Raw genomic sequence first — 27,779 nt, 5'->3', positions numbered from 1 at the left:
AAATGCAGCTAGCGAGCTAGTTTAGCCTACTCAAACACCAGCTCAATTATGTTATTTTACCTTTATTTAACTAGGCAAGTCAGTTATGAACAAATTCTTCTTTTCAATGACAGCCTAGGAACAGTGAGTTAACTGCCTTGTCAATGGGCTGAACGACAGATGTTGTACCTTGTCAGCTCAGGGATTCAATCTTGCAACCTTTCAGTTACTAGTCCAACGCTCTAACCACTAGGCTCCCTGCCGCCCCGCCTCAAACAGAGGGATGCTATGTTAGCTAGCTGCAATTGCTAGTAACCCATCCGCAACCCCCCTTCTATACACCTTGTAACGTTAGCTGGCTAGCCAGTTCAAATAATGACCATATCATAGATGACACTGTCTTAACTTTAGATACTTTTTTATTCATTATTACAGGAAAATAAACTCACAACAATATCATTATTTACAAGTTAATGGTGAGCTAATGACAGAAAATAGCTTACGGTTGTGAGTGTGACGAAATAAAGCAGTGCATTATACCAGAGAATTTTCGAACTTTCATTACGAGCTCGTCGGGTAACCATGACAACGGACGCAGCGATAGGGTCAAAGTTTAACTTTTTTCATCTGTTATAGACAATGAAACAGACAGTTGCAGCGAAGGTCTACAGACATTCCACCCGAATATAAATTAAAATGTAGTTTTGACCAGCTACACTTGTCGCATTCTAATTGTCTACAGACATGTCGATAGACAAGGTATAAACCCGTATAAGGTATTGTTTTATCTTTATTCAACCCGCCCGCCCAAAATTTAATGACCCTAACCCCGCCTGACCCTCGGTTCGGCGGGTTATGATGAGTCAACTCGCGCATCACAAACACACACACACTCATGATTCACGCACACACGCCCAAACACTTAAGCACGCACACACATACACACGCACTGAATAGCAAAGCAGGAATCACTAACCATGAGTCACGAACTCACTTTCCTTCCTTCGCTCCCCCCTCTTTCTCCATCGCTCTCTCACTCTTCACTGCCAACTAACTTCCTCTTTTCTTTTCAAAAACCAAATTTCACTCATCAAAACTCAATTTCACACGGCTGTTTTAAACTGTTCCCAATTTCAGTTCCTTTCATTTATTTTTCAAAAGATAAACGTTCCCTGTGATTTCGTCTATCCATCTATAGATAGGTATAGGTATATCTGTATATCTGCCTATAGTTTACGTTTAGATCCATTGCATTTCCCTTTGAAATGTGTAACAAATCTCATGTAACTTTATAATATGCCTTGTAGAACGTAGCTGTTGCACAGCATATTCTTTCTACAGATTCGTCATCCTTTCCATCTCCCCTTCTCCATTCTTTCACTGCATGATCATCATTGAATCATGCAACAGGAATTGGAGATTCTTGCCATCATCATCAGGATACAGGGCACTACCAGTATATCTCAACTGATATCCGCTGGTCAGTTTGAACTGTTATAAGGTACTGTACATGTCTTTCCTATACAGCTGTACTAATGTGGTGTATTTCGGTTTATCGTCCAGCCACTACCACATACTTCACAGTGGGGTGAGTCTGAGATACACATCAAGATATACTGTAGTTATTGCTGTCAAACAGCAGATAAACTACATTCAGAGCAAGTAGAGAAAGCAGAACCCCTGTCTAACATTCAGGCAATTACAGTACTCCTAAACGTGTATAGCAACACACAACAGACATTGTCTAATTCAAACAAGACATGACATGCCACACAACATTCTTAAATATTGTGAAATGAATCTCCTAGTTATTCTGTTATGAAAATGAGATTCATACCTGACTGAGATTGTTTTTAACCGTCTTCTTTCCACACTGAGTAACGTTTATCTCCCAAAGATGACTTCTCCCTTCCTCCTTTTTACATGAAACACATAAACCTGGGTGAATGTCACGACCCTCCTCTCTCCCTCTCTGTTGTGTCGCTCCCTGACACACTTTCTAAAACACCCAGTGCGGGGTTGTGCAAGAGTTGTGGAGAGTCATTCTTCTAATTCAAGACACACCCCCTCCTCCTCCCTCATCGCTCTCTCCCCTATGACTTCATGTGTGTAGTAACACTTAAGCTGAGTAAGGGCTGTCTGCATCTATAATACACTTATTGAGTAAAGAATATATATTATGGGAGCATTGCACTTGTGTAACACACCCAAAAGTCATGACATTAATCAGAACAAGTCATGACATTAATCAGAACAAGTCATGACATTAATCAGAACAAGTCATGACATTAATCAGAACAAGTCATTCTGTATAAGCTATGAGAATAGAAAGGTTCAGTACTTTTGTGAAGTATCACAGCACAGTTGAAAAATAAATGGCAAATAGAAATCCAAAATGGATGATGTTCAGAGATAGATGGGAGGGGTTGAATGGAGCTGAAGGGTGGGACTAATAACAAGATAACCAATGTAAAACATACTGTACAATGGGGTCTGTACAATGTATATAGATTCAGAGATGTTGTGAAATAGCACAGTTACAAATAGAAATCAAACTGGATGGACATCAGAAATAGAGGAAGGACTAAAAACAAACAAAAAATAACTATTGTAAAATAGATTGTGTCTGTAAAATGTGTATAAGATATATAAACTGAAGGTAGAAGCCTAAGTGTTATTGTTTATTAGTTTACTCCAATTGGGGGAAGGGTGGTAGGGCTTGTGGGGAATAATAATGGTATATTATTTTTAAAAGTATGTATATCTATGTAGGTATGTGTATGTAACTGTATGTACAGTTGAAGTCGGAAGTATACACTTAGGTTGGAGTCATTAAGACTCGTTTTTCAACATCTCCACAAATTTCTTGTTAACTAACTATAGTTTTGGCAAGTCGGTTAGGACATCTACTTTGTGCTTCACACAAGTAATTTTTCCAATAATTGTTTACAGATGATTTCACTTATAATTCACTGCATCACAATTTCAGTGGGTCAGAAGTTGACACACTATGTTGACTGCCTTTAAACAGCTTGGAAGATTCCAGAAAATGATGTCATGTCTTTATATATGATTGTTTGATGGGGTGTTATCCTCAGATAATAGCATGGTTTGCTTTCGCCTTTTTGAAATCTGACACGTTGGCTGGATTAACAACAAGTGTAGCTTTAATTTGGTGTATTGCATGTGTGATTTCATGAAAGTTTAATATTTATAGTAATTCAATTTGAATTTGGCACTCTGCCATTTCACCAGATGTTGGTCAGGTGTGACGGTAGCGTCCCATCGAGCCTAGAGTTTAAAATGTGTGTGAGAAAGATAGCGCCACAAGGCAGGCTAAATACACGTGTGAAGGTGATAGATGCTCTGGGTTTGTTCCTATCATATCTCTGTCTGTTTAGTCAGTTATATTGAAGAAAGGAACAGACCTGCATGCTTAGTTTGTTCTGTGCAACACATGCTTCTCAGTCAAGTAAAATATGGACTTTGTCAGCTCTATTCATTACTTTTCTACCGGCAGCAATCAAAATGTAAGACTCGTTTATGAGTGCTGGTTGCAAAAACGCTATTATCCATTGGTCACTAAGAATTTCTCAAAATATTTAGTTACATTTTACTGGGCATCTAGTACGCAAAGAAATACAATACAAAATGTATTACTTGAAACTTTTATTTTGAAGAATATTTAACAGACCTGATTTAGACACATCCAAAAACACTGGTTATGATTTCATGGGTGGGGTGGCCGACGATGAAGTACTAGTGACAACATCAAATATATATATATTTTTTAAACTTATGGAACCAGTCGTGAATTTCAGCTCAAAATCCATTTTCATTCCAGTTCCAAAAACATTCCTTTCAACCAATTCTCAATTTTCTTTGTTTGTCACTAATGACAACAGAAATTTATGGGAAAAAAACTATTACTGTACGGTGTATGCTCTAAAAGGTCAAATATATTACTGTACAGTGTAAAGTAAAATATATATTACGGTGCGGTGTACACTGTAAAGGTCAAATATATTACTGTATGGTGAACACAGTAATAGTAAAATATACTACTGTATGGTGTACGCTGTAAAGGTGTAATATATTACTCTACTGTGTACACTGAAGATAAAATATGTTCCTGTACGGTGTGAAGGTCAAATATGTTCCTGTACGGTGTGAAGGTCAAATATGTTCCTGTACGGTGTGAAGGTCAAATATGTTCCTGTACAGTGTGAAGGTCAAATATGTTCCTGTACGGTGTGAAGACCAAATATGTTCCTGTACGGTGTGAAGGTCAAATATGTTCCTGTACGGTGTGAAGGTCAAATATGTTACTGTACGGTGTGAAGGTCAAATATGTTACTGTACGGTGTGAAGACCAAATATGTTACTGTACGGTGTGAAGAACAAATATGTTCCTGTACGGTGTGAAGGTCAAATATGTTCCTGTACGGTGTGAAGGTCAAATATGTTCCTGTACGGTGTGAAGGTCAAATATGTTACTGTACGGTGTGAAGGTCAAATATGTTCCTGTACGGTGTGAAGAACAAATATGTTACTGTACGGTGTGAAGGTAAAATATGTTCCTGTACGGTGTGAAGGTCAAATATATATTACTGTACAGTATGTTGTAAAGGTAAAATATACAAAGTAACTGAGGTGAATAGTTGAAGATGAACACTGGGGAAAACTGAGGTCAAATCTGTTTTTTCCTATTTGGAAAGAGATAAAAAAGTGTAATAAGTAACTTTCATGGTGAAATTTAAAAATGGCTACTAAAGAGGTCAGAGTCATTGTGAATCGGAGGATGAATCTTTGACGTCTGTGCTTTCTGTTGCTTCGCTAACTTCACTGAGTTCTTTGCTCTCTCCGCCACTGTCCCTCTCTCCCTCTTTCTCCTGGTCACCGGGTGTGGTCGTAGCAGTAAGGGTCTCCTGACCCAGTGCCTTCACTCCTGGCTTCCTCAACTGTGGGACCTATAGACAGAAAAGACTGCAGTGTGTGGGGGTGTCTCTCTTAATGGTTTGGTGCAAGGTTGACCGTACCCTTACGGCAGAGAGGATCCAATGTATACAAAACACTATCAAACCATGCTGCTGGAAAGAAGGATAGGAGTTAAAACTCACCTCATCAGCCATGTGAGCTAGGTCTCTCTTCATGGCATAGGCATCCTCCCCATCTGCATAGTACTTGGGCTCTATTTCACTAATCCTATGGAGATGAATGAAAATGATTCGAATGTCAGTGGGGAATAGGATCAACACATTATACATGGACATTGATTGTGATTGTGGCACTGCAAACAATCCCTGGTTAAATAAGGGAAAAATAAATCAAATAAACAACCTCTGGATACATTTGAATCCTACAGCAGAGACCATCATTTGGATGTATCAGTAGGGAATATGACTCCACAGTTCCCGAGACAACCTCACTTTGACTACGAGGCTGACAAGCAACGTCTACCTTTACATAAGCACTTGCTTTAGGAGGGTTCGTTTAAACAAGTTAGGAGGAGCTCCATGTTACTTACTGGAATTTCAGTGTGTTGGAGTACAGGTGCAAGGCTGCTCGGTTACTGCAGTAGGAGAACATGAAATGGATGCAATTCAAGTGCTTTGTGAACCAAAAAACTACAGATACAGATCAACAGAATAAAACCATACAAGTCACATTAAGAATGGTCTGAAAAACAATGTCTCACTGTATTCAAATTCTTCCGTCTATACTTCTCTAGACAACAGGAGAGTGATGCGTATTTAGCATGCCATTACAACAACTAATCTGGAAATTCTTATCGAAGAGCAATATACAAATAACTACAAATGGAACCATCTTATTGAAGTCCAACACAGACATCCAGCACACTGCACTACCTTTTCCGGACATGAAGTGAGACATATTTGGCGTTGAAGTTTTCAATCATAGCTCGGCTGGCTTGGTCCATCAGTTTCTGAGCCAGACCCAGACGTCTGTGTGAGCGCTTGACAGCCTGAGAGACAGACAGACACAATCCAAACATTTGTTAACAATCCTTCCTGTCACTCAACAACCACAACTTAACAACCTGACAAGTGCTGCAGATAAGAGGTCCCCTCGTCCTTCTCCAAGCTCCTCCATAGCGTTGGACTAGTAACCGGAAGGTTGCGAGTTCAAACCCCCGAGCTGACAAGGTACAAATCTGTCATTCTGCCCCTGAACAGGCAGTTAACCCACTGTTCCCAGGCCGTCATTGAAAATAAGAATGTGTTCTTAACTGACTTGCCTGGTTAAATAAAGGTTAAACATTTTTTATTTTTTAAATAGCCTACTGCCTATCCCATGTTGAAGCTACAAAGCACTACAATGAACAGTACAGAACCAAGACTCACCAGGGATGTGATGTGACCATGGGGGACATCATCTGGATCCTCCTCCCTGCATGCCACACAAAGAGTGAGAGCTTGATAGACACTGATAAACAATGGCATGGGATAAGCTCTGTAGTTCAGGTATACTCACATCTTGGCCAAAACATATCCCACTATTTTGCCATTCTCATCCTCAGCGATGTAGGAGAGCTGAAAGACAAACAAAAAGGTGATGTTAGATGCACAGACATCTAGTAACGACTAGTTAGACCTGAATCAAATGTTTCTCATTCCTCTTGATGAGTTAGATTACATCTTTGACTGATTGAATGCAAGAACAATGACTCAAGTGATATGAATGAAGTGGCGATGATGAAGAGGAAGCCATATTAACCTGTGGCCAGGACAGTCCATGGTAGAAGTAGTATTTCATCTGGTAGTTCTCTGGGAGACACAGCAGGTTGCAGTGCTGCATGTTCATAAGGTCCTCCGGCTGAGAAAACAGAACAAGACATGTCAATGGTTTGGACACTGATTGAAACAATGGCACTACTACACGTGAGAAAAGGTACAACTAGAAGAGATGTCATGTCTGGACACGGATTCAATCCAAATGTCACTAACTTTACTAGCTAGCTAACGAGTGGGGAATAGGATCAACACATTATACATGGACATTGATTGGGATTGTAGCACTGCAAACAATCCCTGGTTAAATCGACGGGACAGTAGTGGAGAGGATAGTAAGTTAAGTTCCTCGTCGTACACATCACGGACAAACTGAATTGGCCCATCCACACAGACAGTGTCATGAAGAAGGTGCAGAAGCGCCTCTTCAACCTCCGGAGGCTGAAGAAATTTGGCTTGTCACCAAAAGCACTCAAACTTCTTCAGATGCACAATCGAGAGCATCCTGTCGGGCTGTATCACCGCCTGGTACGGCAACTGCTCCACCCACAACCGTAAGGCTCTCCAGAGGGTAGGGAGGTCTGCACAACGCATCACCGGGGGCAAACCACCTTCCCTCCAGGACACCTCCACCACCCGATGTCACAGGAAGGACATAAAGATCATCAAGGACAACAACCACCAGAGCCACTGCCTGTTCACCCCTCTATCATCCAGAAGGCGAGGTCAGTACAGGTGCATCAAAGCAGGGACCGAGAGACTGAAAAACAGCTTCTATCTCAAGGCCATCAGACTGTTAAACAGCCACCACTAACATTGAGTGGCTGCTGCCAACACACTGACTCAACTCCAGCCACTTTAATAATGGAAATTGATGTAAAAATATATCATTAGTCATTTTAAACAATGCTACTTAATATAATGTTTAAATACCCTACATTACTCATCTCATATGTATATACTGTACTCTATATCATCTACTGCATCTTTATGTAATACATGTATCACTAGCCACTTTAAACGATGCTACTTAATATAATGTTTACATACCCTACATTACTCATCTCATATGTATATACTGTACTCGATACCATCTACTGCATCTTGCCTACGCCGTTCTGTACCATCACTCATTCATATAGCTTTATGTACATATTCTTTATCTCTTTACACTTGTGTGTATAAAGGTAGTAGTTTTGGAATTGTTAGGTTAGATTACTCGTTGGTTATTGCTGCTTTGTCGGAACTAGAAGCACAAGCATTTCGCTACACTCGCATTAACATCTGCTAACCATGTGTATGTGACAAATACATTTGATTTTTGGATTTGAACGGAACTACACTAGAAGTTGAACTAGCTACTCTTGTTCACTGTGTATCCAGCTAGCTACCATAGTAGCAATCCATTTACGTAGTAGCTAAATAAGCTAGCAGCAGTTTGACTTGACAAGCAAACGTGGAGCTATCACAAAGCCTTGCATTGTTATTATTAGGGATGGGTGGCTAGGTAGCTGGGTAACGTTTGTTAGCAAGCTAACACAGTATTGTATGGACGACTCGGCGGCTCACTTACCCTTGCGTTGCGAATATTCATGTTTTCTTCGACCGTCACAATTTCAGATGATGAAATGTATAAATTATGGAACCAAAGTGTTTTATGAACTCCTAACGCTGTCTATATATTATGTTTCATATATGTTAGCTAGCTAAATTGAAGGAGAAGCATGCGATAAACCGGAAGGGGTTCAGAGGTGAGTCCCGCATCTAGTTGCGTGGGATTGGACTGGCTACGGCAGAAATAATGAAATAGAACCTCCAACACCCAATGTGGACAGGAAAGCATTTTGACGGACATATCAGAGAAGGCACACTTGATTAGTTTGCTCGGTGCGCCGGGACAACTGTGTTACCTGGCACACGTGGGATGAGCTACCATAAATCAAGTGCACCTATAGTCCACACAGTATTACGTTGATATTTTTTTAATGGTCATTTAAGTCAACATGATTAGGCAACTTCTCAGTTCAATTCAAGTTCATTCAGTTTAGTCTATAAAGAGTAGAGTTGGCAAAAAAAATGAAACAGGCGTTTTGAAATGTATGATATTTCAGACAGAGCAGTTCAAAGAGTCAAAGGAATCCAATATTTTGGCATGACAGGATCTTATGCTAATTACCTGCAACGTGGGTAGTAGCAGCCAATCAGAGAGTAGCATGCAAATGTTAACGACAGGTGGGAGAGGGATATAAAGGAAACCAAAATATTTTTAGAGATGAAGTCTGTCACTGACAAGCGCGTCAACCTAAAGACAGGGACTTTACAGATACAAAAAAGTTTCTCATTAATCTTATCAGACCTTTGTGGTATTTAAACAACACTTTGAGATATTGTTTTAAGAGTGGAGCTTGTATCTGGAGAGTGTATAATTTTAATATGCGGTAATATTGAATTATTTGAATCATTTCTAAAATAAATTGTTCTTCGGTTGCCTACATTCTTCTGTGATAGTGATAGAGAACTACAATCCTGTCTATCTATACTATAGACGTTTGTAGAGATACACATAGTATGGATGTAGATCTAGTACAGTTGGAGTCCAGTCTATGGGTCGGTAAGAAACGTTACCGGGCAGCCCTTACCGAATGGCACCTCAACTGGACTGGGCTCGATAAGAAGAACCGTGACAAGACCGGTGAGTTCTTTGTATAATTTTATCCATCACTTTCGTCGTGCATGGCATCTCATTCTAATTGTAGACATTTCATTATATACATTACTTTTAAATACACTTTAATGTAGGCTCATATAGGATTTAGATAGGATTTTATCTTAGGTTGCCTAGAAATAACTGCATAACAATCTCATTCACTCTTAGAATAGAGTAAATAAAAAGAAGACTTGACTAGCCTCATATGGTAATCCTTCTATCACACTGGCATCACGCAGCATGTTGTTTTGAGTAGAGTGAATGTGTGCTATGTACCACTAATAGAAAGTCACCAAACCTGTCTTGGAGACGGCATGTAAGTGGAAACTGATGTAAATAGGCTACATGCTAGTGGTAAAATGAATTGAAATTCTATCCATTCTGTAAAATTAGTAGGCTAGCAATTAGTGTGTGTTTCAGAGAAATTGGTATAAAAAAATAAAATATTATAGGTACTCTGTATTTCACTCATGAAGAATGTCCCTTTTCCTGTAAAGGTGAACAACAAGTTATACAGCACCAACATGAAACACTAGAAAACACACACACACACACACACACACACACACACACACACACACACACACACACACACACACACACACACACACACACACACACACACACACACACACACACACACACACACACACACACACACACACACTATCCAATGTGTCCTTTAATTAATAGCCACATGAGCTCAATATAAGCAAAATATTTACCAGTTTGTGTGTGCGTGTAGCCTCGTTAACACCTTGCTATAACATGTGAGTTTGGTGAGCGGATCAATATGACCCAATCACTATCTGACTAAGGTTTGTCGCATCTACACATTGTATTAAAATGTGTCTCTTACATGTCCACTGTGTCCGCATTGTGACCATATTAGATGGTTCCTCCCTGTATGCAATCTGTTGATTGATATCCAGACAAAATGTGTGCCTGACTACCTCTGGAGGTGGTAAGGAAGATCAGATCACAGTGTGTCTTTTAATCATCTACGTCTGTCTAAAAATGTGAGCGCAATCAGAATGTGGACAAGATCAGGGCAACGGACGCATGTTATCACCAGGTATAAGCAGGGCTTATGTAATACAAGTTTCAATGTCATACTGTGCCTGTGGGATCCTAGTTTCAGTACCAGTGTTGGAGATTGTTGCTGTGGAGGAGGGGCATGTGGAGGTTCTGCCCCAGAGGTCAGTTTCTGAAGACACAGACAGAGACTTCACAGGTGAGTTATGTTACTGCCCCAAGGTCAGGCACACAGTCTCTGGTAACAGACACAGCAAGAGATTTAGTTCTGGGAGCCGAGATTAGACACAACACAAAATCAAACAAAAGCAATTTCCTGGTGTCCCTCCCTCCCTCCTTCTCTCCCCTTCCCTCCCTCCCTCCCTCCCTCCCTCCCTCCCTCCCTGTGTCCTGTTTTGCAGTGTTCTATGTGAAGCGTAGCAGCAACGGTAGTTCCTATGGGTTGCTATGGCGCCTGGGCAGGACCCAGTTCAGCTGTCCCAGCAGGGACCTCAGAGACCAGTGGATGACCCAGCTGAGGATTGCCCTCAAAACACACAGTAAGGATAACTTCACTTGTCCTGAGATAAGATTTATGATAAGATTAAATGTATTTATCCTGTTAGTGCAATTCTAACCCCCCCCCCCCATCTGTTGTTTTCCATGGATCCACTGTCTCCACTCTTCTTTTGATCGGTCTATCCTCCTCTCCTCTCTCAGGCCCCTCTCGTCCTCACAGGCTGTTGGTGTTCATCAACCCGTTCGGAGGAAAGAAACAAGGGAGGGAGATCTATCACTCTCTAGTGGCCCCACTATTTGAGCTGGCAGGGGTCAGCTCTCATGTTGTTGGTGAGACCCGTGTAAAACAATAGTGATGCAGAAAAGCCTGTGACTTATTGACAAACCGATAGAACTGGTAGTTAAGTTGGTTTCGGGGTTTGTCAGTAGCAGGCTAATTATCATTGTGTGGTGATTATGCTCATAATTACATGGTCTATTGCTATATAATAACATGGTCTATTGCCGTATTATAACATTGTATATTGCTGTATTTCTAATAGTAAAACAAATTCTGCTTTGTTTTTGTCATTCAGTGACAGAGCGGGCCAACCAGGCGAGAGACCACATACTGAAGAAAGACCTGACTGGTTTCGATGGGTATGTCAGACATTTCAATGTTGTCATGTTAACAGCAACACTATGGCAGCCAATCACGAAATGCTATCCTATTCACCCCTTTTGATGAGGGCTCTGGTCAAAAGTAGTAAGGCCCTTAGGACTCTGTTCAAAAGAAGTGCACTATATATTGAGTAGTGCATTACATTTCAGGTTTAGCCTGGGATTGGGTTTCACCACATCACTGTTTGTTTATGTTTGTTCCTACCTCAGTGTGGTATGTGTGGGCGGGGATGGAATGTTCAGTGAGCTGCTGCACGGTGTGATTAGCCGAACACAGCAGGAGGCGGGGCTATCGGAGCATGACCCCTCCCTACAGTCATGTGACCTTCACATTGGCATCATTCCTGCAGGTGAGAGACATCATTGATAAAGAATTAAATGCATTTGGTTGATCTCAGAAGTCCTTCCGCAAAGAAAGTGAACGTTCCCTGATGTGCTCTTCGCGCCCTTCTGACATTTTGAGGAGGGAGGAGACAAGGAATCGAGAAAAGACTTAAAGATTCACCATGACTATATAGTTAGTTGCATCTGATATGAGACTGATATGAGTCTGTGTGTTCTCTCCTCAGGCTCCACAGACTGCGTGTGTTTTGCCACTGTGGGAGTCAATGACCCAGTGACCTCTGCACTGCACATTATCATGGGTGAGACATGAATATAGATGAAAAACACATTTAATAACAAATAACACATTTTAGATTACATTATACTTGACTTTGTTATCTTGTGTAGCTTAAACTCATATTTAGCCAATATCTTTAGCCACTGAGGAAGCAGGTAGCATAGCGTTTACTCATTGAGCCAGTATACCACCCACCACTGCGACCTGTATGGTCAAGTCGGCTGGCCCTTGCTACATATTCGTCGCCCGACCCACTGGCTACAGGTCATCTATAAGTATATGCTAGGTAAAGCTCTGCCTTATCTCAGCTCACTGGTCATGATAACAACACCCACCCGTAGCATGCGCTCCAGCAGGTATATTTCATTGGTCATCCCCAAAGCCAACACCTCCTTTGGCCGCCTTTCCTTCCAGTTCTCTGCTGCCAGTGACTGGAACGAATTGAAAAAAAAAATTGCTGGAGACTTACATTTCCCTCACTAACTTTAAACATCAGCTATCTGAGCAGCTAACCGATCGCTGCAGCTGTACATAGTCCATCTGTAAATAGCCCACCCAATCTACCTACCTCATCCCCATATTGTTTTTATTTACTTTGCTGCTCTTTTGCACACCAGTATCACTACTTACACACCATCATCGGATCATCATCTGCTCATCTATCACTCCAGTGTTAATCTGCTAAATTGTAATTACTTTTCTACTATGGCCTATTTATTGCCTTACCACCTCATGCCATTTGCACAGACTGTATATAGACTTTTTTTTTTCTATTGTGTTATTGACTGTACACTTGTTTATTTCATATGTAACTCTGTGTTGTTGTTTCTGTCGCACTACTTTGCTTTATCTTGGCCAGGTCACAGTTGTAAATGAGAACTTGTTCTCAACTAGCTTACCTGGTTAAATAAAGGTGAAATAGAAAAATTTAAGTCACCGGGAGGTTGCAGGTTCGAGTCCCTGAGCAGACTAGTTGAAAAATCTATCGATGTGCCCATAAGCAAGGTACTTAACCTTAATTGCTCCTGTTAGTCACACTGCATAAGATGTGAAAAGCATCACTTTAGAGAAGCCACAAGCAGCAACTTTAGTCATAAGCAGCATCATTATTTAACAAGGGCAGAATTGTGACGTTAATGTCAATATTCAAAATCATGATCTAAATCATGATCTACCATGTCCTCCACATTCCGACAACTCAGGAGACTCTCAGCCTCTGGACGTGTGTTCTGTCCACCACCGCTCGTCTCTGGTGCGTTACTCTGTGTCTCTGGTAGGATACGGGTTCTATGGAGACGTGCTGGCTGAAAGTGAGAGACACCGCTGGATGGGGCCTCTCCGATATGACTATTCAGGTATGGAACGAAAAATTCAAGCAATCATAGACGAGAAGGTGTGCATTATTGTGATTATTGGCATAATGTGATGCAGTCACTATGTATGAGGCGATGCTGAGTACCATCAGCTTCACATGGTCTAATATTGCAGTACCAGTCAAAAATTTGGACACAGCTACTCATTCAAGGGTTTTTCTTATTATTTTTTTATTACTACATTTACTATATTGTAGAATAATAGTGAAGACATCAAAACTATGAAATAACACATGGATGGAATCATGTAGTAACCAAAAATGTGTTAAACAAATAAAAATATATTTTAGATTTGAGATTCTTCAAAAGTAGCCATGTACTCATGTACATGAATGTATAGTTAAAGTGACTATGCATAAACGATAAACAGAGAGTAGCAGCAGCATAAAAGAGGGGCTGGGGGGGGCACACAATGCAAATAGTCCGGGTAGCCATTTGATTACCTGTTCAGGAGTCTTATGGCTTGAGGGTAAAAACTGTTGAGAAGCCTTTTTGTCCTGGACTTGGCACTCCGGTACCACTTGCCATGTGGTAGTAGAGAGAACAGTCTATGACTGGGTTGGCTGGGCTCTTTGACAATTTTTAGGGCCTTCCTCTGACACCGCCAGGTGTAGAGGTCCTGGATGGCAGGCAGCTTAGCCCCAGTGATGTAATGGGCCGTACGCACTACCCTCTGTAGTGCCTTGCGGTCGGAGGCCGAGCAATTGCTGTACCAGGCAGTGATGGAACCAGTCACGATGCTCTCGATGTTGCAGCTGTAGAACCTTTTGAGGATCTCCAGATCCATGCCAAGAGTGGTGGTAAGAGGCTTTGACTGTCTTGGTGTGTTTGGACCATTCTAGTTTGTTGGTGATCTGGATACCAAGGAACTTGAAGCTCTCAACCTGCTCCACTACAGCCCCGTCGATGATAATGGGGGCATGTCCTCCTTTTCCTGCAGTCCACAATCATCTTCTTAGTCTTGGTTACGTTGAAGTATAAGTTGTTTTTCTGGCACCACCCGGCCAGGTCTCTGACCTCCTCCCTATAGGCTGTCTCGTCGTTGTCAGTGATTAGGCCTACCACTGTTGTGTCGTCTAGATGTGTTGCTACCTCCCCTCACCGCCTGGGGGCGGCCTGTCAGGAAGTCCAGGATCCAGTTGCAGAGGGAGGTGTTTAGTCCCAGGATCCTTAGCTTAGTGATGAGCTTTGGGGGTACTATGGTGTTGAACGCTGAGCTGTAGTCAATGAATAGCATTCTCACATCAGTGTTCCTTTTGTCCAGGTGGGAAAGGGCAGTGTGGAGTGAAATAAAGATGGCATCTTCTATGGATCTGTTGGTGCAGTATGTAAATTGGAGTGGGTCTAGGGTATCTGGGATAATGGTGTTGATGTGAGCCATTTCCATCCTTTCAAAGCACTTCATGGCTACGGACGTGAGTGCTACAGGTCTGTAGTCATTTAGGCAGGTTTCCTTTGTTCTTGGGCACAGGGACTATGGTGGTCTGCTTGAAACATGTTGGTATTACAGACTCAATCAGGGACATGTTGAAAATGTCAGTGAAGACACCTGCCAGTTGGTCAGCACATGCCCGGAGTACACGTCCTGGTAATCCGTCTGGCCCTGCAGCCTTGTGAATTTTGACCTGTTTAAAGGTCTTACTCACATTGGTTACGGAGAGCGTGATCACACAGTCGTCCGGAACAGCTGATGCTCTCATGCATGCCTCAGTGTTGCTTGCCTCGAAGCGAGCATAGAAGTGATTTAGCTCGTCTGGTAGGCTCGTGTCACTGGGCAGCTTGCGGCTGTGCTTCCCGTTGTAGTCTGTAATGGTTTGCAGGCACTACCACATAAGATGAGTATCGGAGCCGGTGTAGTATGATTCAACCTTAGCCCTGTATTGACGCTTTGCCTGTTTGATGGACGTCGCAGGGCAGAGCAGGATTTCTTGTAAGCTTCCGGGTTAGAGTCCCGCACCTTGAAAGCGGCAGCTCTACCCTTTAGCTCAGTGCGAATGTTGCCTGTAATCCATGGCTTCTGGTTGGGGTATGTACGTACAGTCACTGTGGGGACAACGTCCTCGATGCACTTATTAATAAAGCCAGTGACTGATGTGGTGTACTCCTCAATGCCATCGGAAGAATCCTGGAACATGTTCCAGTCTGTGATAGCAAAACAGTCCTGTAGTGTAGCATCTGCTTCATCTGACCACTTTTTTGTAGACCGAGTCACTGGTGATTCCTGCTTTCATTTTTGCTTGTAAGCAGGATTCAGGTGGATAGAGTTGTGGTCGGATTTACCAAATGGAGGGTGATGGAGAGCTCTGTACGCGTCACTGTGTGCGGAGTACAGGTGCTCTAGAATTTTTGTCCCTTATGATTGCACATTTAACATGTTGATAGAAATTTGGTAGAACTGATGTAAGTTTCCAGGCATTAAAAGTTTCCGGCCACTAGGGGCGCCGCCTCTGGGTGAATGGTTTCCTGTTTGCTTATTTCCTTATACACCTGACTGAGGTCTTAGTGCCAGCATCTGTGGTGGTAAATAAATACAAATAAATAAAATAAAATAAATAAAAGTATACCTGAAAACTCTCTAGGCAAGTAGTAGCCTGCAATTTATCACAATATACTCTACATTAGACGAGCAAAATCTAGAGACTTCTTTAGATTTCGTGCATGAGCTGTTGTTTACAAATATTCACAGACCACCCCCTCTCGTCTTATCGCAGTGTGCTGTTCTATCTTTCCAGTGTAGTTTATTTCCCGCTATTTCCCGCTAGCTGAACTGGGAGTTTACTCAGGATCAAGGGAAATATGAACTGAACAAAGTACATAGAGATCCTTGATGAAAACCTGCTCCAAGCGCTCAGGACCTCAGACTGGGGAGAAGGTTCTCCTTCCAACAGGACAACAACCCTAAGCACACAACCAAGACAACGCAGTAGTGACTTCGTGACAAGTCTTTGAATGTCCTTGAGTGGCCCAGCCAGAGCCCGGACTTGAACTCAATCGAACATCTCTGAAGAGACCTGAAAATAGCTGTGCAGCGACGCTCCCCATCCAACCTGACAGAGTTTGAGAGGCTCTGCAGAGAAGAATGGGAGAAACTCCCCAAATACAGATGTGCCAAGCTTGCAGCGTCATATCCAAGAAGACTTGTAATAATTGCCAAAGGTGCTTCAACAAAGTACTGAGTAAAGGGTCTGACTACTTTTGTAAATATGATATTGCATTTTTTTTGCTTTGTCATTATGAGGGATTATGTGTAGATCGATGAGGGAAAAAACGATTTAATCCATTTTAGAATAAGGCTTGTAACGTAACAAAATGTGGAAAATGTCAGCAGTTCTGAATATTTTCCAAATGCACTGTATATACACAGTACCAGTCAAAAGTTTGGACGAACCTACTTATTCCAAGTTTCTTACAATTGTTATTATTTTCTACATTGTAGAATAATAGTGAAGACATCAAAGCTATGAAATAACACATATGGAATCATGTAGTAGCTTCATGAGGTAGTCACATGGAATGCTTTTCAATTAACAGGTGTAACTTGTTAAAAGTGAATTTGTGGACTTTATTTTCTTCTTCATGCATTTGAGACAATCAGTTGTGTTGTGACATAGTAGGGGTGGTATACAGAAGAAAGCCTTATTTGGTATAAGACCAAATCCAAATTATAGCAAGAACAGCTCAAAAAAGCAAAGAGAAAGAAAGACATGAAGGTCAGTCAATCTTGAAAATTTCAAGAAGTTTCTTCAAGTGCAGTCGCAAAAACCATCAAGCTCTATGATGAACTGGCTCTCATGAGGACCTCCACAGGAAAGGAAGACACAGAGTTACCTCTGCTGCAGAGGATAAGTTCATTAGTTACCAGCCTCAGAAATTGCTGCCCAAATAAATGCTTCATAAGAGTTCAAGTAACACACATCTCAACATCAACTGTTCAGAGGAAACTGTGTGAATCAGTCCTTCATGGTCAAATTGCTGCAAAGAAACCACAACGAAAAGGACACCAATAAGAATACTTGCTTTGGGCCAAGAAACACGAGCAATGGACATTAGACCGGTGGAAATCTGGCCTTTGGTCTGATATGTCCAAATTTGAGATGTTTGGTTCCAATCGCCTTATCTTTGTGATATGCAGAGTAGGTGAACAGATGATCTCCACCAGTGTGGTTCCCACCGTGAAGCATGGAGGGGGTGGTGTGATGGTGTGGGGATGCTTTGCTGGTGACACTGTTGGTGATTAATTTAGAATTCAAGGCTCAATTAACCAGCATGGCTACCACAGCATTCTGCAGCAATACACCATTCCATCTGTTTTGCACTTAGTGGGACTATCATTTGTTTTTCAACAGCACAATGACCCAACACACTTCCAGGCTGTGTAAGTGCTATTTGACCAAGAAGGAGAGTGATGAGTGCTTTATCAGATGACCTGACCTCAACCCAATTGAGATGGTTTGGGATGAGTTGGACCGTACATTGAAGGAAAAGTAGCCAACAAGTGGTCAGCATATGTGGGAACTGCTTCAAGACTGTTGGAAAAACATTCCAGGTGAAGCTGGTTGAGAGAATGCCAAGAGTGTGCAAAGCTGTCCAGGCAAAGGTTGGCTACTTTGAAGAATCTAAAATCTAAAATCTATTTTGATTTGTTTAACTTTTTTGGTTACTACATGATCCTGTGTTATTTCATAGTTTTAATGTCTTTATTATTATTCTACAATGTAGAACATCCACGTTTTGACTGGTACTGTATATAGCTACATATATATCTAGAGATCTGTGAAAAAGTATTTTCCCCCTCTCAGTCATCCAGGTGAGGCTGAAAAGCATCCCCATCACACTACCACCACCATGCTTGACTGTTGGTATAAGGGTCTTACTGTGGAATGCAGTGTGTGGTTTTCGCCAGGCATAATGGGATCCATGTAGTCCAAAAAGTTATACTTTTGACTCATCTGTCCATAGAACATTCTTCCAGGAGTCTTGCTGATCAGCCAGGTGCTTTTTGGCAAACTTGGATGAAATGGGTCCCATTATGTCTGGCAAAAACCAAACACTGCATTCCACAGTAAAAACCTCATACCAATGGTCAGCATGGTGATAGGATGGTGTGGGGAGGCTTTGCTGCCTCAGGACCTGGATGACTTGGACCTGGGTGACACACCGTTGTGTCACTCACTACATATCACAAGCTCTAAGAAGTAAATCATGTCTATAATGACAACGTGCATAATGACAGAACATTCATATATAGTGTTGCTTACCAGTTAGAGTGAGAGGTAGTGAGGATAGAGTTTCTCTGTGTTTACAGTATGAATCAGAGCCATACAGATGTAGGATCTTAATTTGTACACCCTGTTGCAAGAGAACTTTAAACTTGTAGCTTCTGAAGTTTGTAATTTCCACTTTGACATTTCATGATTTTATTTTCCCTTCTGAAAAAATGTATTAGCCCCTACAAAAATGTAAATTAATTATAATCCACATAACAATGAACATTTCCTGTTGCTGCAGGATTATTTTCCTGGTGAAGCAAATTGGCTCAAAGTATGATCATACATCTGTAGGATGGTTGCTAACCCTCTCCCGCCCTCTCTTCCCCCAGGTGCTATGGTGTACCTGAGTAACAGGAGCTATGCAGGCCTAGTTCAGTACCTACCAGCAGACCCCCAGCTCTCCAACCCCAGGGACAACACACGCTGCCTCTCTGGGTAGCAACTAACTATATATATTTCTCAGAGAATAAAAACGCTCACTCACTGCCTGGTACACTGATCCAAAACAAGGCTTACCCAGGGAAGAAAAGAAGGATGGTCCTCCTCTTTCCTTGTTACAGAGAGGAACTAATACATATGTACTAGCACATGCTCCTCTAAATGTTGTGATTGACAGAGTGTGTTCTTAACCACATTTTGATAAGTTTAGCATTAACAACTCACTGAAGCTAACAGAGGGACTTCTGATACCATTTACCTGTCTCAAATGTAAGGACCTGATAGGAACAGTTGCCCTAGATATCATCACCTCAACTTTTCCATTGGGAGAAAGTGTTCTGGCTACTTTACGTCATCAGGAGGCTATAGTGACATGACCTAAATTTCCCCTGGGGAAGAACCTCAGCCTCAGTCACTTCCTCCTGCAACAGAGACCCAGGTGTCGGGTGTAGTCCTGTACCTTAAGGAGGGCGGATTCCATGCCAACCTAGGGCAACCTGATCTGGACGAAAGGAGAGACAGCACCTCCTGGTCTGTGAAAGCAGACTGTAGCCTACCCGGGTGAAAGACTGTACCCAATCTATTTAGTGTGAAATGACTAAGAACTGCCCCCCGGTCTGTAAGGGAGGCTAAGGAACTGGGAGATGCTACATATAAAAGGACACCGGTATCTTTGAAAGACTGTACCTGTCTTTAGTCTGTGATCGATAGCCAGCCCAAGGGTCTGTGAGGGAGAGTAAGATGACGATAGCCATGCATTCCATTCACATGTGTATCAGGAACAGGTGCTGTTGGTACAACACTGGAATGTATCAGTATGCTATACCTATGTCACTTGTAAAAAAAAGAGCAATCATTGGTAATGTGTGTGTGTGTGTGTGCGGTGTTCCAGGTGCAGTGTGTGTTCTAAGAGCACAGAGAGACTGTTCCCCCACTCTCCAGATGCTAGTTCCAACTACATCTCCCACTTCAGGCAGTTCAGCAGCGACTCAGAGGGTAAGTCTATAAAAACTCGCAATCTATGCAAAAGTCTATACACATCCTATGTACCGCAATTCCATGAACCGCGCTTGGGTGAAGAGTAACTTTGCCTGAGACTGGAAGACTTATGTTAGCTCCTAGAGTTAAAGACTGGGCTTTAGATCAGTGGGCTAACTATTGTGGCATGCAGGAGAACATGCTGGTCGGTCACAGAACTTCCTCTGCTCTCTCTGCCTCGTGCTGCAGGTGATTGGGTGAGTGTGGAGGGCCGGTTCAAGGCTGTGTCCCTCACCTGTATGTCCAGCTCCTGTCCTCGCAGTCCCCTGGGCCTGTCCCCCTCAGCACATCTGGCCGATGGGACAGGTGACCTCATCATTGTACGGGACACACATCCCCTAGGGTTCCTCACCTTCCTACACAGACACACCAGCACACAGGACCAGGTAACCCTAACCCAGTGCCAGGTAACTAACCCAGTGCCAGGTAACACTAACCCGGTGCCAGGTAACTAACCCAGTGCCAGGTAACTAACCCAGTGCCAGGTAACCCTAACCCAGTGCCAGGTAACCCTAACCCAGTGTGCCAGGTAACCCTAACCCAGTGCCAGGTAACCCTAACCCAGTGCCAGGTAACCCTAACCCAGTGCCAGGTAACCCTAACCCAGTGCCAGGTAACCCTAACCCAGTGCCAGGTAACCCTAACCCAGTGCCAGGTAACCCTAACCCAGTGCCAGGTAACCCTAACCCAGTGCCAGGTAACCCTAACCCAGTGCCAGGTAACCCTAACCCAGTGGTAACCAACCCAGTGCCAGGTAACTAACCCAGTGCCAGGTAACTAACCCAGTGCCAGGTAACCCTAACCCAGTGCCAGGTAACCCTAACCCAGTGCCAGGTAACCCTAACCCAGTGCCAGGTAACCCTAACCCAGTGCCAGGTAACTCTAACCCAGTGCCAGGTAACTCTAACCTAGTGCCAGGTAACTAACCCAGTGCCAGGTAACCCTAACCCAGTGCCAGGTAACCCTAACCCAGTGCCAGGTAACCCTAACCCAGTGCCAGGTAACTCTAACCCAGTGCCAGGTAACTCTAACCCAGTGCCAGGTAACTCTAACCCAGTGCCAGGTAACCTAACCCAGTGCCAGGTAACCCTAACCCAGTGCCAGGTAACCCTAACCCAGTGCCAGGTAACCCTAACCCAGTGCCAGGTAACCCTAACCCAGTGCCAGGTAACCCTAACCCAGTGCCAGGTAACTAACCCAGTGCCAGGTAACTAACCCAGTGCCAGGTAACTAACCCAGTGCCAGGTATCCCTAACCCGGTGACAGGTAACTAACCCAGTGCCAGGTATCCCTAACCCGGTGCCAGGTAACTAACCCAGTGCCAGGTAACTAACCCAGTGCCAGGTAACCCTAACCCGGTGCCAGGTAACTAACCCAGTGCCAGGTAACTAACCCGGTGCCAGGTAACTAACCCAGTGCCAGGTAACTAACCCAGTGCCAGGTAACTAACCCGGTGCCAGGTAACTAACCCGGTGCCAGGTAACTCTAACCTGGTGCCAGGTCATTTTAATTCTAACCAACCTGAACCTAGGACTATGTAGGTACAAACTCCACAAGTACTGTAGCCTGGATAATAGGCCAAATTCTGAAGCCATATTGGTTGTTAGATCGCTATCGTACCATGTGGACTGGCATGCCACATAACAGTATGGAAATATCTGTGGTCCGAGAAAGACAGGAACACTTGCTGATGGAGTAACATCTAGCTGCAGCACTAAAAGGCCTAAAAGAAACATCTTGTGATGAAAGGAAAAAGTTGCTACTGTATTTGATTGATAGTTTTTTGATAGTCACTTAATGCATCTTCCCTTCTAAGTTTGACCTGCCCTTCGTGGATGTCCACCGCGTGAAGGCAGTACGTTTCTCTCTCCCACCCGGAGAAAAGGAGGATGAGGATGAAGAGAGGGAGACAGTAAATGGTGGAGGGATGGCGGAAGAGGGAGAGAGAACAAGCCGGAGCGGTTCCCAACATCACCTGGTAGAAAGAGGAGAGGAGCGAGGGATGGCGAATGACAGGAGGAAGAAAGACTTGTGTGGCCTGTGCTGCAGTAAGCCTCCTTCAGTGTCTGTGTGGAACTGTGACGGAGAAATACTACCTCACACTGAGATCCTCTGCAGGTAAGAGATATCTTATCACATGATGGAAATCAATACTTACCTGACAGAGTTTCAGTGTACATTTAGTGCTCTGCTTCAGGCCCAACCTGAAGCCTCTAATAATATTTTCATACTATTGAGCTGAGCCAAGCTGTACTGCTCTAGCCTGGTTATGCATTCACCATCATTGCTGAAATCGTACTGGAAAGGAGAAATAAAATATTTGAGCCAGCACAGGAGTTAGACTTAGCATGATAGTATGATGTGTCAATGCTGCATTTTCCTACCCTGTCCTCATTTGCCTTGTTGTCCTGTCCCTCCCTCCATTCTTCCCTTCCTCCCAGGGTTCATGGTCAGCTGGTGCGTTTGTATGCCCGGGGCATGGAGGATGGATCAGCCACGCCTACCAGGAAGTGAACTGTGTTAGGGTCCATCACACTACTGACTGAGGGAGGCTGTGGTAGGGTCCGTTCACACTACTGACTGAGGGAAGTGGTGGTAGGGTCTGTTCACACTACTGACTGAGGGAGGCCGTGGTAGGGTCCGTTCACACTATTGACTGAGGGAGGCTGTGGTAGGGTCCGTTCACACTATTGACTGAGGGAGGCCATGGTAGGGTCCGTTCACACTATTGACTGAGGGAAGTGGTGGTAGGGTCCGTTCACACTACTGACTGAGGGAGGCCATGGTAGGGTCCGTTCACACTACTGACTGAGGGAAGTGGTGGTAGGGTCCGTTCACACTATTGACTGAGGGAAGTGGTGGTAGGGTCCGTTCACACTATTGACTGAGGGAGGCCGTGGTAGGGTCCGTTCACACTATTGACTGAGGGAGGCCGTGGTAGGGTCCGTTCACACTACTGACTGAGGGAGGCCATGGTAGGGTCCGTTCACACTACTGACTGAGGGAAGTGGTGGTAGGGTCCGTTCACACTATTGACTGAGGGAGGCCGTGGTAGGGTCCGTTCACACTATTGACTGAGGGAAGTGGTGGTAGGGTCCGTTCACACTACTGACTGAGGGAAGTGGTGGTAGGGTCCGTTCACACTACTGACTGAGGGAAGTGGTGGTAGGGTCCGTTCACACTACTGACTGAGGGAAGTGGTGGTAGGGTCCGTTCACACTATTGACTGAGGGAGGCCGTGGTAGGGTCTGTTCACACTACTGACTGAGGGAGGCCGTGGTAGGGTCCGTTCACACTACTGACTGAGGGAGGCCGTGGTAGGGTCCGTTCACACTACTGACTGAGGGAGGCCGTGGTAGGGTCCGTTCACACTATTGACTGAGGAGGGTGGTAGGGTCCGTTCACACTATTGACTGAGGGAGGCCGTGGTAGGGTCCGTTCACACTATTGACTGAGGGAGGCCGTGGTAGGGTCCGTTCACACTACTGACTGAGGGAGGCCGTGGTAGGGTCCGTTCACACTATTGACTGAGGGAAGTGGTGGTAGGGTCCGTTCACACTATTGACTGAGGGAAGTGGTGGTAGGGTCCGTTCACACTATTGACTGAGGGAGGTGGTGGTAGGGTCCGTTCACACTATTGACTGAGGGAAGTGGTGGTAGGGTCCGTTCACACTATTGACTGAGGGAGGCCGTGGTAGGGTCCGTTCACACTATTGACTGAGGGAGGCCGTGGTAGGGTCCGTTCACACTACTGACTGAGGGAGGCCGTGGTAGGGTCCGTTCACACTATTGACTGAGGGAAGTGCCACACTATTGTGGTAGGGTCCGTTCACACTATTGACTGAGGGAGGCCGTGGTAGGGTCCGTTCACACTATTGACTGAGGGAGGCCGTGGTAGGGTCCGTTCACACTATTGACTGAGGGAGTGGTGGTAGGGTCCGTTCACACTATTGACTGAGGGAGTGGTGGTAGGGTCCGTTCACACTACTGACTGAGGGAGGCCGTGGTAGGGTCTGTTCACACTACTGACTGAGGGAGGCCGTGGTAGGGTCCGTTCACACTACTGACTGAGGGAGGCCGTGGTAGGGTCCGTTCACACTACTGACTGAGGGAGGCCGTGGTAGGGTCCGTTCACACTACTGACTGAGGGAGGCCGTGGTAGGGTCCGTTCACACTACTGACTGAGGGAGGCCGTGGTAGGGTCCGTTCACACTACTGACTGAGGGAGGCCGTGGTAGGGTCTGTTCACACTACTGACTGAGGGAGGCCGTGGTAGGGTCCGTTCACACTACTGACTGAGGGAGGCCGTGGTAGGGTCCGTTCACACTATTGACTGAGGGAGGCCGTGGTAGGGTCTGTTCACACTATTGACTGAGGGAGGCTGTGGTAGGGTCCGTTCACACTATTGACTGAGGGAAGTGGTGGTAGGGTCCGTTCACACTATTGACTGAGGGAAGTGGTGGTAGGGTCCGTTCACACTATTGACTGAGGGAGGCCGTGGTAGGGTCCGTTCACACTACTGACTGAGGGAAGTGGTGGTAGGGTCCGTTCACACTACTGACTGAGGGAAGTGGTGGTAGGGTCCGTTCACACTATTGACTGAGGGAGGCTGTGGTAGGGTCCGTTCACACTACTGACTGAGGGAAGTGGTGGTAGGGTCCGTTCACACTACTGACTGAGGGAAGTGGTGGTAGGGTCCGTTCACACTACTGACTGAGGGAAGTGGTGGTAGGGTCCGTTCACACTATTGACTGAGGGAGGCTGTGGTAGGGTCCGTTCACACTACTGACTGAGGGAGGCTGTGGTAGGGTCCGTTCACACTATTGACTGAGGGAGGCCGTGGTAGGGTCCGTTCACACTATTGACTGAGGGAGGCTGTGGTAGGGTCCGTTCACACTATTGACTGAGGGAGGCCGTGGTAGGGTCCGTTCACACTACTGACTGAGGGAGGCCGTGGTAGGGTCCGTTCACCCTATTGACTGAGGGAGGCCGTGGTAGGGTCCGTTCACCCTATTGACTGAGGGAGGCCGTGGTAGGGTCCGTTCACACTACTGACTGAGGGAAGTGGTAGTAGGGTCCGTTCACACTACTGACTGAGGGAAGTGGTGGTAGGGTCCGTTCACACTACTGACTGAGGGAAGTGGTGGTAGGGTCCGTTCACACTATTGACTGAGGGAAGTGGTGGTAGGGTCCGTTCACACTACTGACTGAGGGAGGTGGTGGTAGGGTCCGTTCACACTACTGACTGAGGGAAGTGGTGGTAGGGTCCGTTCACACTACTGACTGAGGGAGGCCGTGGTAGGGTCCGTTCACACTACTGACTGAGGGAGGCCGTGGTAGGGTCCGTTCACCCTATTGACTGAGGGAGGCCGTGGTAGGGTCCGTTCACACTACTGACTGAGGGAGGTCGTGGTAGGGTCCGTTCACACTACTGACTGAGGGAGGCCGTGGTAGGGTCCGTTCACACTATTGACTGAGGGAGGCCGTGGTAGGGTCCGTTCACACTACTGACTGAGGGAGGCCGTGGTAGGGTCCGTTCACACTATTGACTGAGGGAGGCCGTGGTAGGGTCCGTTCACACTACTGACTGAGGGAGGCCGTGGTAGGGTCCGTTCACACTATTGACTGAGGGAGGCCGTGGTAGGGTCCGTTCACACTACTGACTGAGGGAGGCCGTGGTAGGGTCCGTTCACACTATTGACTGAGGGAGGCCGTGGTAGGGTCCGTTCACACTATTGACTGAGGGAGGCCGTGGTAGGGTCCGTTCACACTACTGACTGAGGGAGGCCGTGGTAGGGTCCGTTCACACTACTGACTGAGGGAAGTGGTGGTAGGGTCCGTTCACACTACTGACTGAGGGAAGTGGTGGTAGGGTCCGTTCACACTACTGACTGAGGGAAGTGGTGGTAGGGTCCGTTCACACTATTGACTGAGGGAGGCCGTGGTAGGGTCCGTTCACACTATTGACTGAGGGAGGCCGTGGTAGGGTCCGTTCACACTGACTGAGGGAGGTGGTGGTAGGGTCCGATAACACTGACTGAGGGAGGCGGAGGTAGGGTCCGATAACACTGCTGACTGAGGGAGGCGGTGGTAGGGTCCTTTCACACTACTGACTGAGGGAGGCGGAGGTAGGGTCCGACACTACTTTCAGAGAAAAATAATGCCAGAAAAGAAAACAAAATTATAGTCAATAATTCTGCCAGCTAGGACCAATGAAATGGCTCTCTCTCTCTGGGGAATTTTTTTTTATAGAGTGAACGGAGCCTTACTGTGATACTGAGATGTATCACAATTGAAGAAGGCTGTATTACTGTACGAACCTCATGTAGGCTCATTGACAACGTATCAGTTAGTGGGATGTCTGTGGAAAGACTTATTTTTCTGACCTGTGACTATCAACAGAATAACCAACAGAGCCATACATTTGACATACCTGATGAAATGGCTACTGTAACTAACAGTAGGGTCAACATACAAGTTAGTGGGTCAACGGTCATGAATGACTTTGGAAGTAGGTGTGACTGAACGTAAACACACTACCCAAAAGAGCCTTCCATTTCACTTCATCTGCTTTCTCTCTTGTCAAAATATTCAGGAATGTTTTGGTTAAGTCTTTAGATGGAGGTTTGAGGTAATTCAAGGAATGTACACCGAGTGTTCAAAACATTAAGAACACCTGCACTTTTCATGACAGGTGAATCCAGGTGAAAGCTAAGATCCCCTTATTGATGTCACTTGTTAAATCCACTTAAAATCAGTGTAGATGAAGGGGAGGAGTCCGGTTAAAGAAGGATTTTTTTAAGCCTTGAGACAAATGAGACATGGATTGTCTGTGTGCCATTCAGAGGGTGAATGGGCAAGACAAAAGATGTCAGTGCCTTTGAACGGGGTTTGGTGATAGGCCCTAGGCGCACCGGTTTGTGTCAAGAACGGCAATGCTGCTGTGTTTTTCACGCAGTTTCCCGAGTGTATAAAGAATGGTCCACCACCCAAAGGACATCCAGCCAACTTGACACAACTGTTTGAAGCATTGGAGTCAACATGGGCCAGCATCCCTGTGGAACGCTTTAGCCACCTTGTAGAGACCATGCCCCGACCAATTGAGGCAGGTTCTGAGGGAAAAGGGGGCGCAACTCAATATGTAAGTCGCTCTGGATAAGAGCGTCTGCTAAATGACTTAAATGTAAATGTAAATTAATGTTTTTTTTTTACACCCAATATATCATATTTTCTACAAACAATGATACAGCTTGATATGACTTGATGTCAGTAGCTTATGGTATTTTCACCTGTAAATGTGTATGTTTATTTCAGCTACTGATTTGCATTTATGAAAATGTTGCACATAATAAACAGACACCTTATTATTTTGCAGAATTTTGAGCTTACACATTTATTATTTATGAC

General features: G+C 44.6%; 3 protein-coding genes across 52 annotated transcripts in view; 1 reads left to right on the top strand and 2 right to left on the bottom strand.

Annotated features, from left to right (window-relative positions):
- The window catches only part of LOC118360501 (rho GTPase-activating protein 4-like), a 40,675-nt gene extending 38,684 nt beyond the window's left edge, over positions 1-1,991 (bottom strand). Inside the window, exon 1 of the mRNA XM_052484883.1 lies at positions 1,817-1,991. The gene's annotated coding sequence lies outside the window, so the exon portion shown is untranslated. The remainder of the gene's footprint in view (positions 1-1,816) is intronic.
- A 1,642-nt stretch (positions 1,992-3,633) lies between these two features.
- LOC118360661 (N-alpha-acetyltransferase 10-like) lies at positions 3,634-8,550 on the bottom strand. Its single transcript, XM_035739937.2, has 8 exons — positions 8,305-8,550; positions 6,718-6,816; positions 6,475-6,533; positions 6,345-6,390; positions 5,850-5,965; positions 5,507-5,551; positions 5,100-5,184; positions 3,634-4,949 (listed from the first exon to the last, which is right to left on the bottom strand). Exons 1-8 carry the CDS (start codon positions 8,323-8,325, stop codon positions 4,764-4,766), a joined length of 657 nt encoding a protein of 218 aa, XP_035595830.1. The 5' UTR covers positions 8,326-8,550; the 3' UTR covers positions 3,634-4,763.
- A 367-nt stretch (positions 8,551-8,917) lies between these two features.
- Positions 8,918-27,749, top strand: LOC118360660 (ceramide kinase-like). Of its 50 annotated transcripts, none has more exons than XM_052484874.1 (16): positions 8,927-9,423; positions 10,574-10,672; positions 10,875-11,012; positions 11,173-11,301; positions 11,547-11,610; positions 11,842-11,981; positions 12,201-12,275; positions 13,456-13,608; positions 19,226-19,331; positions 20,227-20,330; positions 20,562-20,758; positions 22,189-22,490; positions 22,814-23,455; positions 23,795-23,984; positions 25,589-25,626; positions 26,159-27,749. In XM_052484874.1, the coding sequence occupies exons 1-13, from the start codon at positions 9,300-9,302 to the stop codon at positions 22,884-22,886; spliced, it is 1,704 nt and encodes a 567-aa protein (XP_052340834.1). In that variant the 5' UTR covers positions 8,927-9,299; the 3' UTR covers positions 22,887-23,455; positions 23,795-23,984; positions 25,589-25,626; positions 26,159-27,749. The 50 variants fall into 50 exon arrangements, with proteins under 50 accessions (XP_052340839.1, XP_052340838.1, XP_052340834.1 ...); XM_052484873.1 differs by having other exon boundaries at positions 26,121-27,749; XM_052484870.1 differs by having other exon boundaries at positions 26,007-27,749.
- The last annotated feature ends 30 nt before the right edge of the window (positions 27,750-27,779 follow it).

The sequence above is a fragment of the Oncorhynchus keta genome, chromosome 28 (assembly GCF_023373465.1).
Source record: "Oncorhynchus keta strain PuntledgeMale-10-30-2019 chromosome 28, Oket_V2, whole genome shotgun sequence".
NCBI lineage: Eukaryota > Metazoa > Chordata > Actinopteri > Salmoniformes > Salmonidae > Oncorhynchus > Oncorhynchus keta.
The sequence above is the reverse complement of the archived record's forward strand: the minus strand, read 5'-3'. Positions and strand labels throughout refer to the sequence as shown.

Excerpts from the sequence above, each read along its gene's own strand:
- LOC118360661 (XM_035739937.2), bottom strand. The coding sequence starts at position 8,325 with ATGAATATTCGCAACGCAAGG. Across the intron at positions 6,817-8,304 it reads TGAATATTCGCAACGCAAGG|CCGGAGGACCTTATGAACAT; the intron begins GTAAGTGAGCCG and ends CTGTTTTCTCAG. Across the intron at positions 5,552-5,849 it reads TCACTTCATGTCCGGAAAAG|TAACCGAGCAGCCTTGCACC; the intron begins GTAGTGCAGTGT and ends CTCCTACTGCAG.
- LOC118360660 (XM_052484842.1), top strand. The coding sequence starts at position 9,300 with ATGGATGTAGATCTAGTACAGTTGGAGTCCAGTCTATGGGTCGGTAAG. Across the intron at positions 11,302-11,546 it reads GGTCAGCTCTCATGTTGTTG|TGACAGAGCGGGCCAACCAG; the intron begins GTGAGACCCGTG and ends TTTGTCATTCAG. Across the intron at positions 20,331-20,561 it reads GTTCAGCAGCGACTCAGAGG|GTGATTGGGTGAGTGTGGAG; the intron begins GTAAGTCTATAA and ends CTCGTGCTGCAG.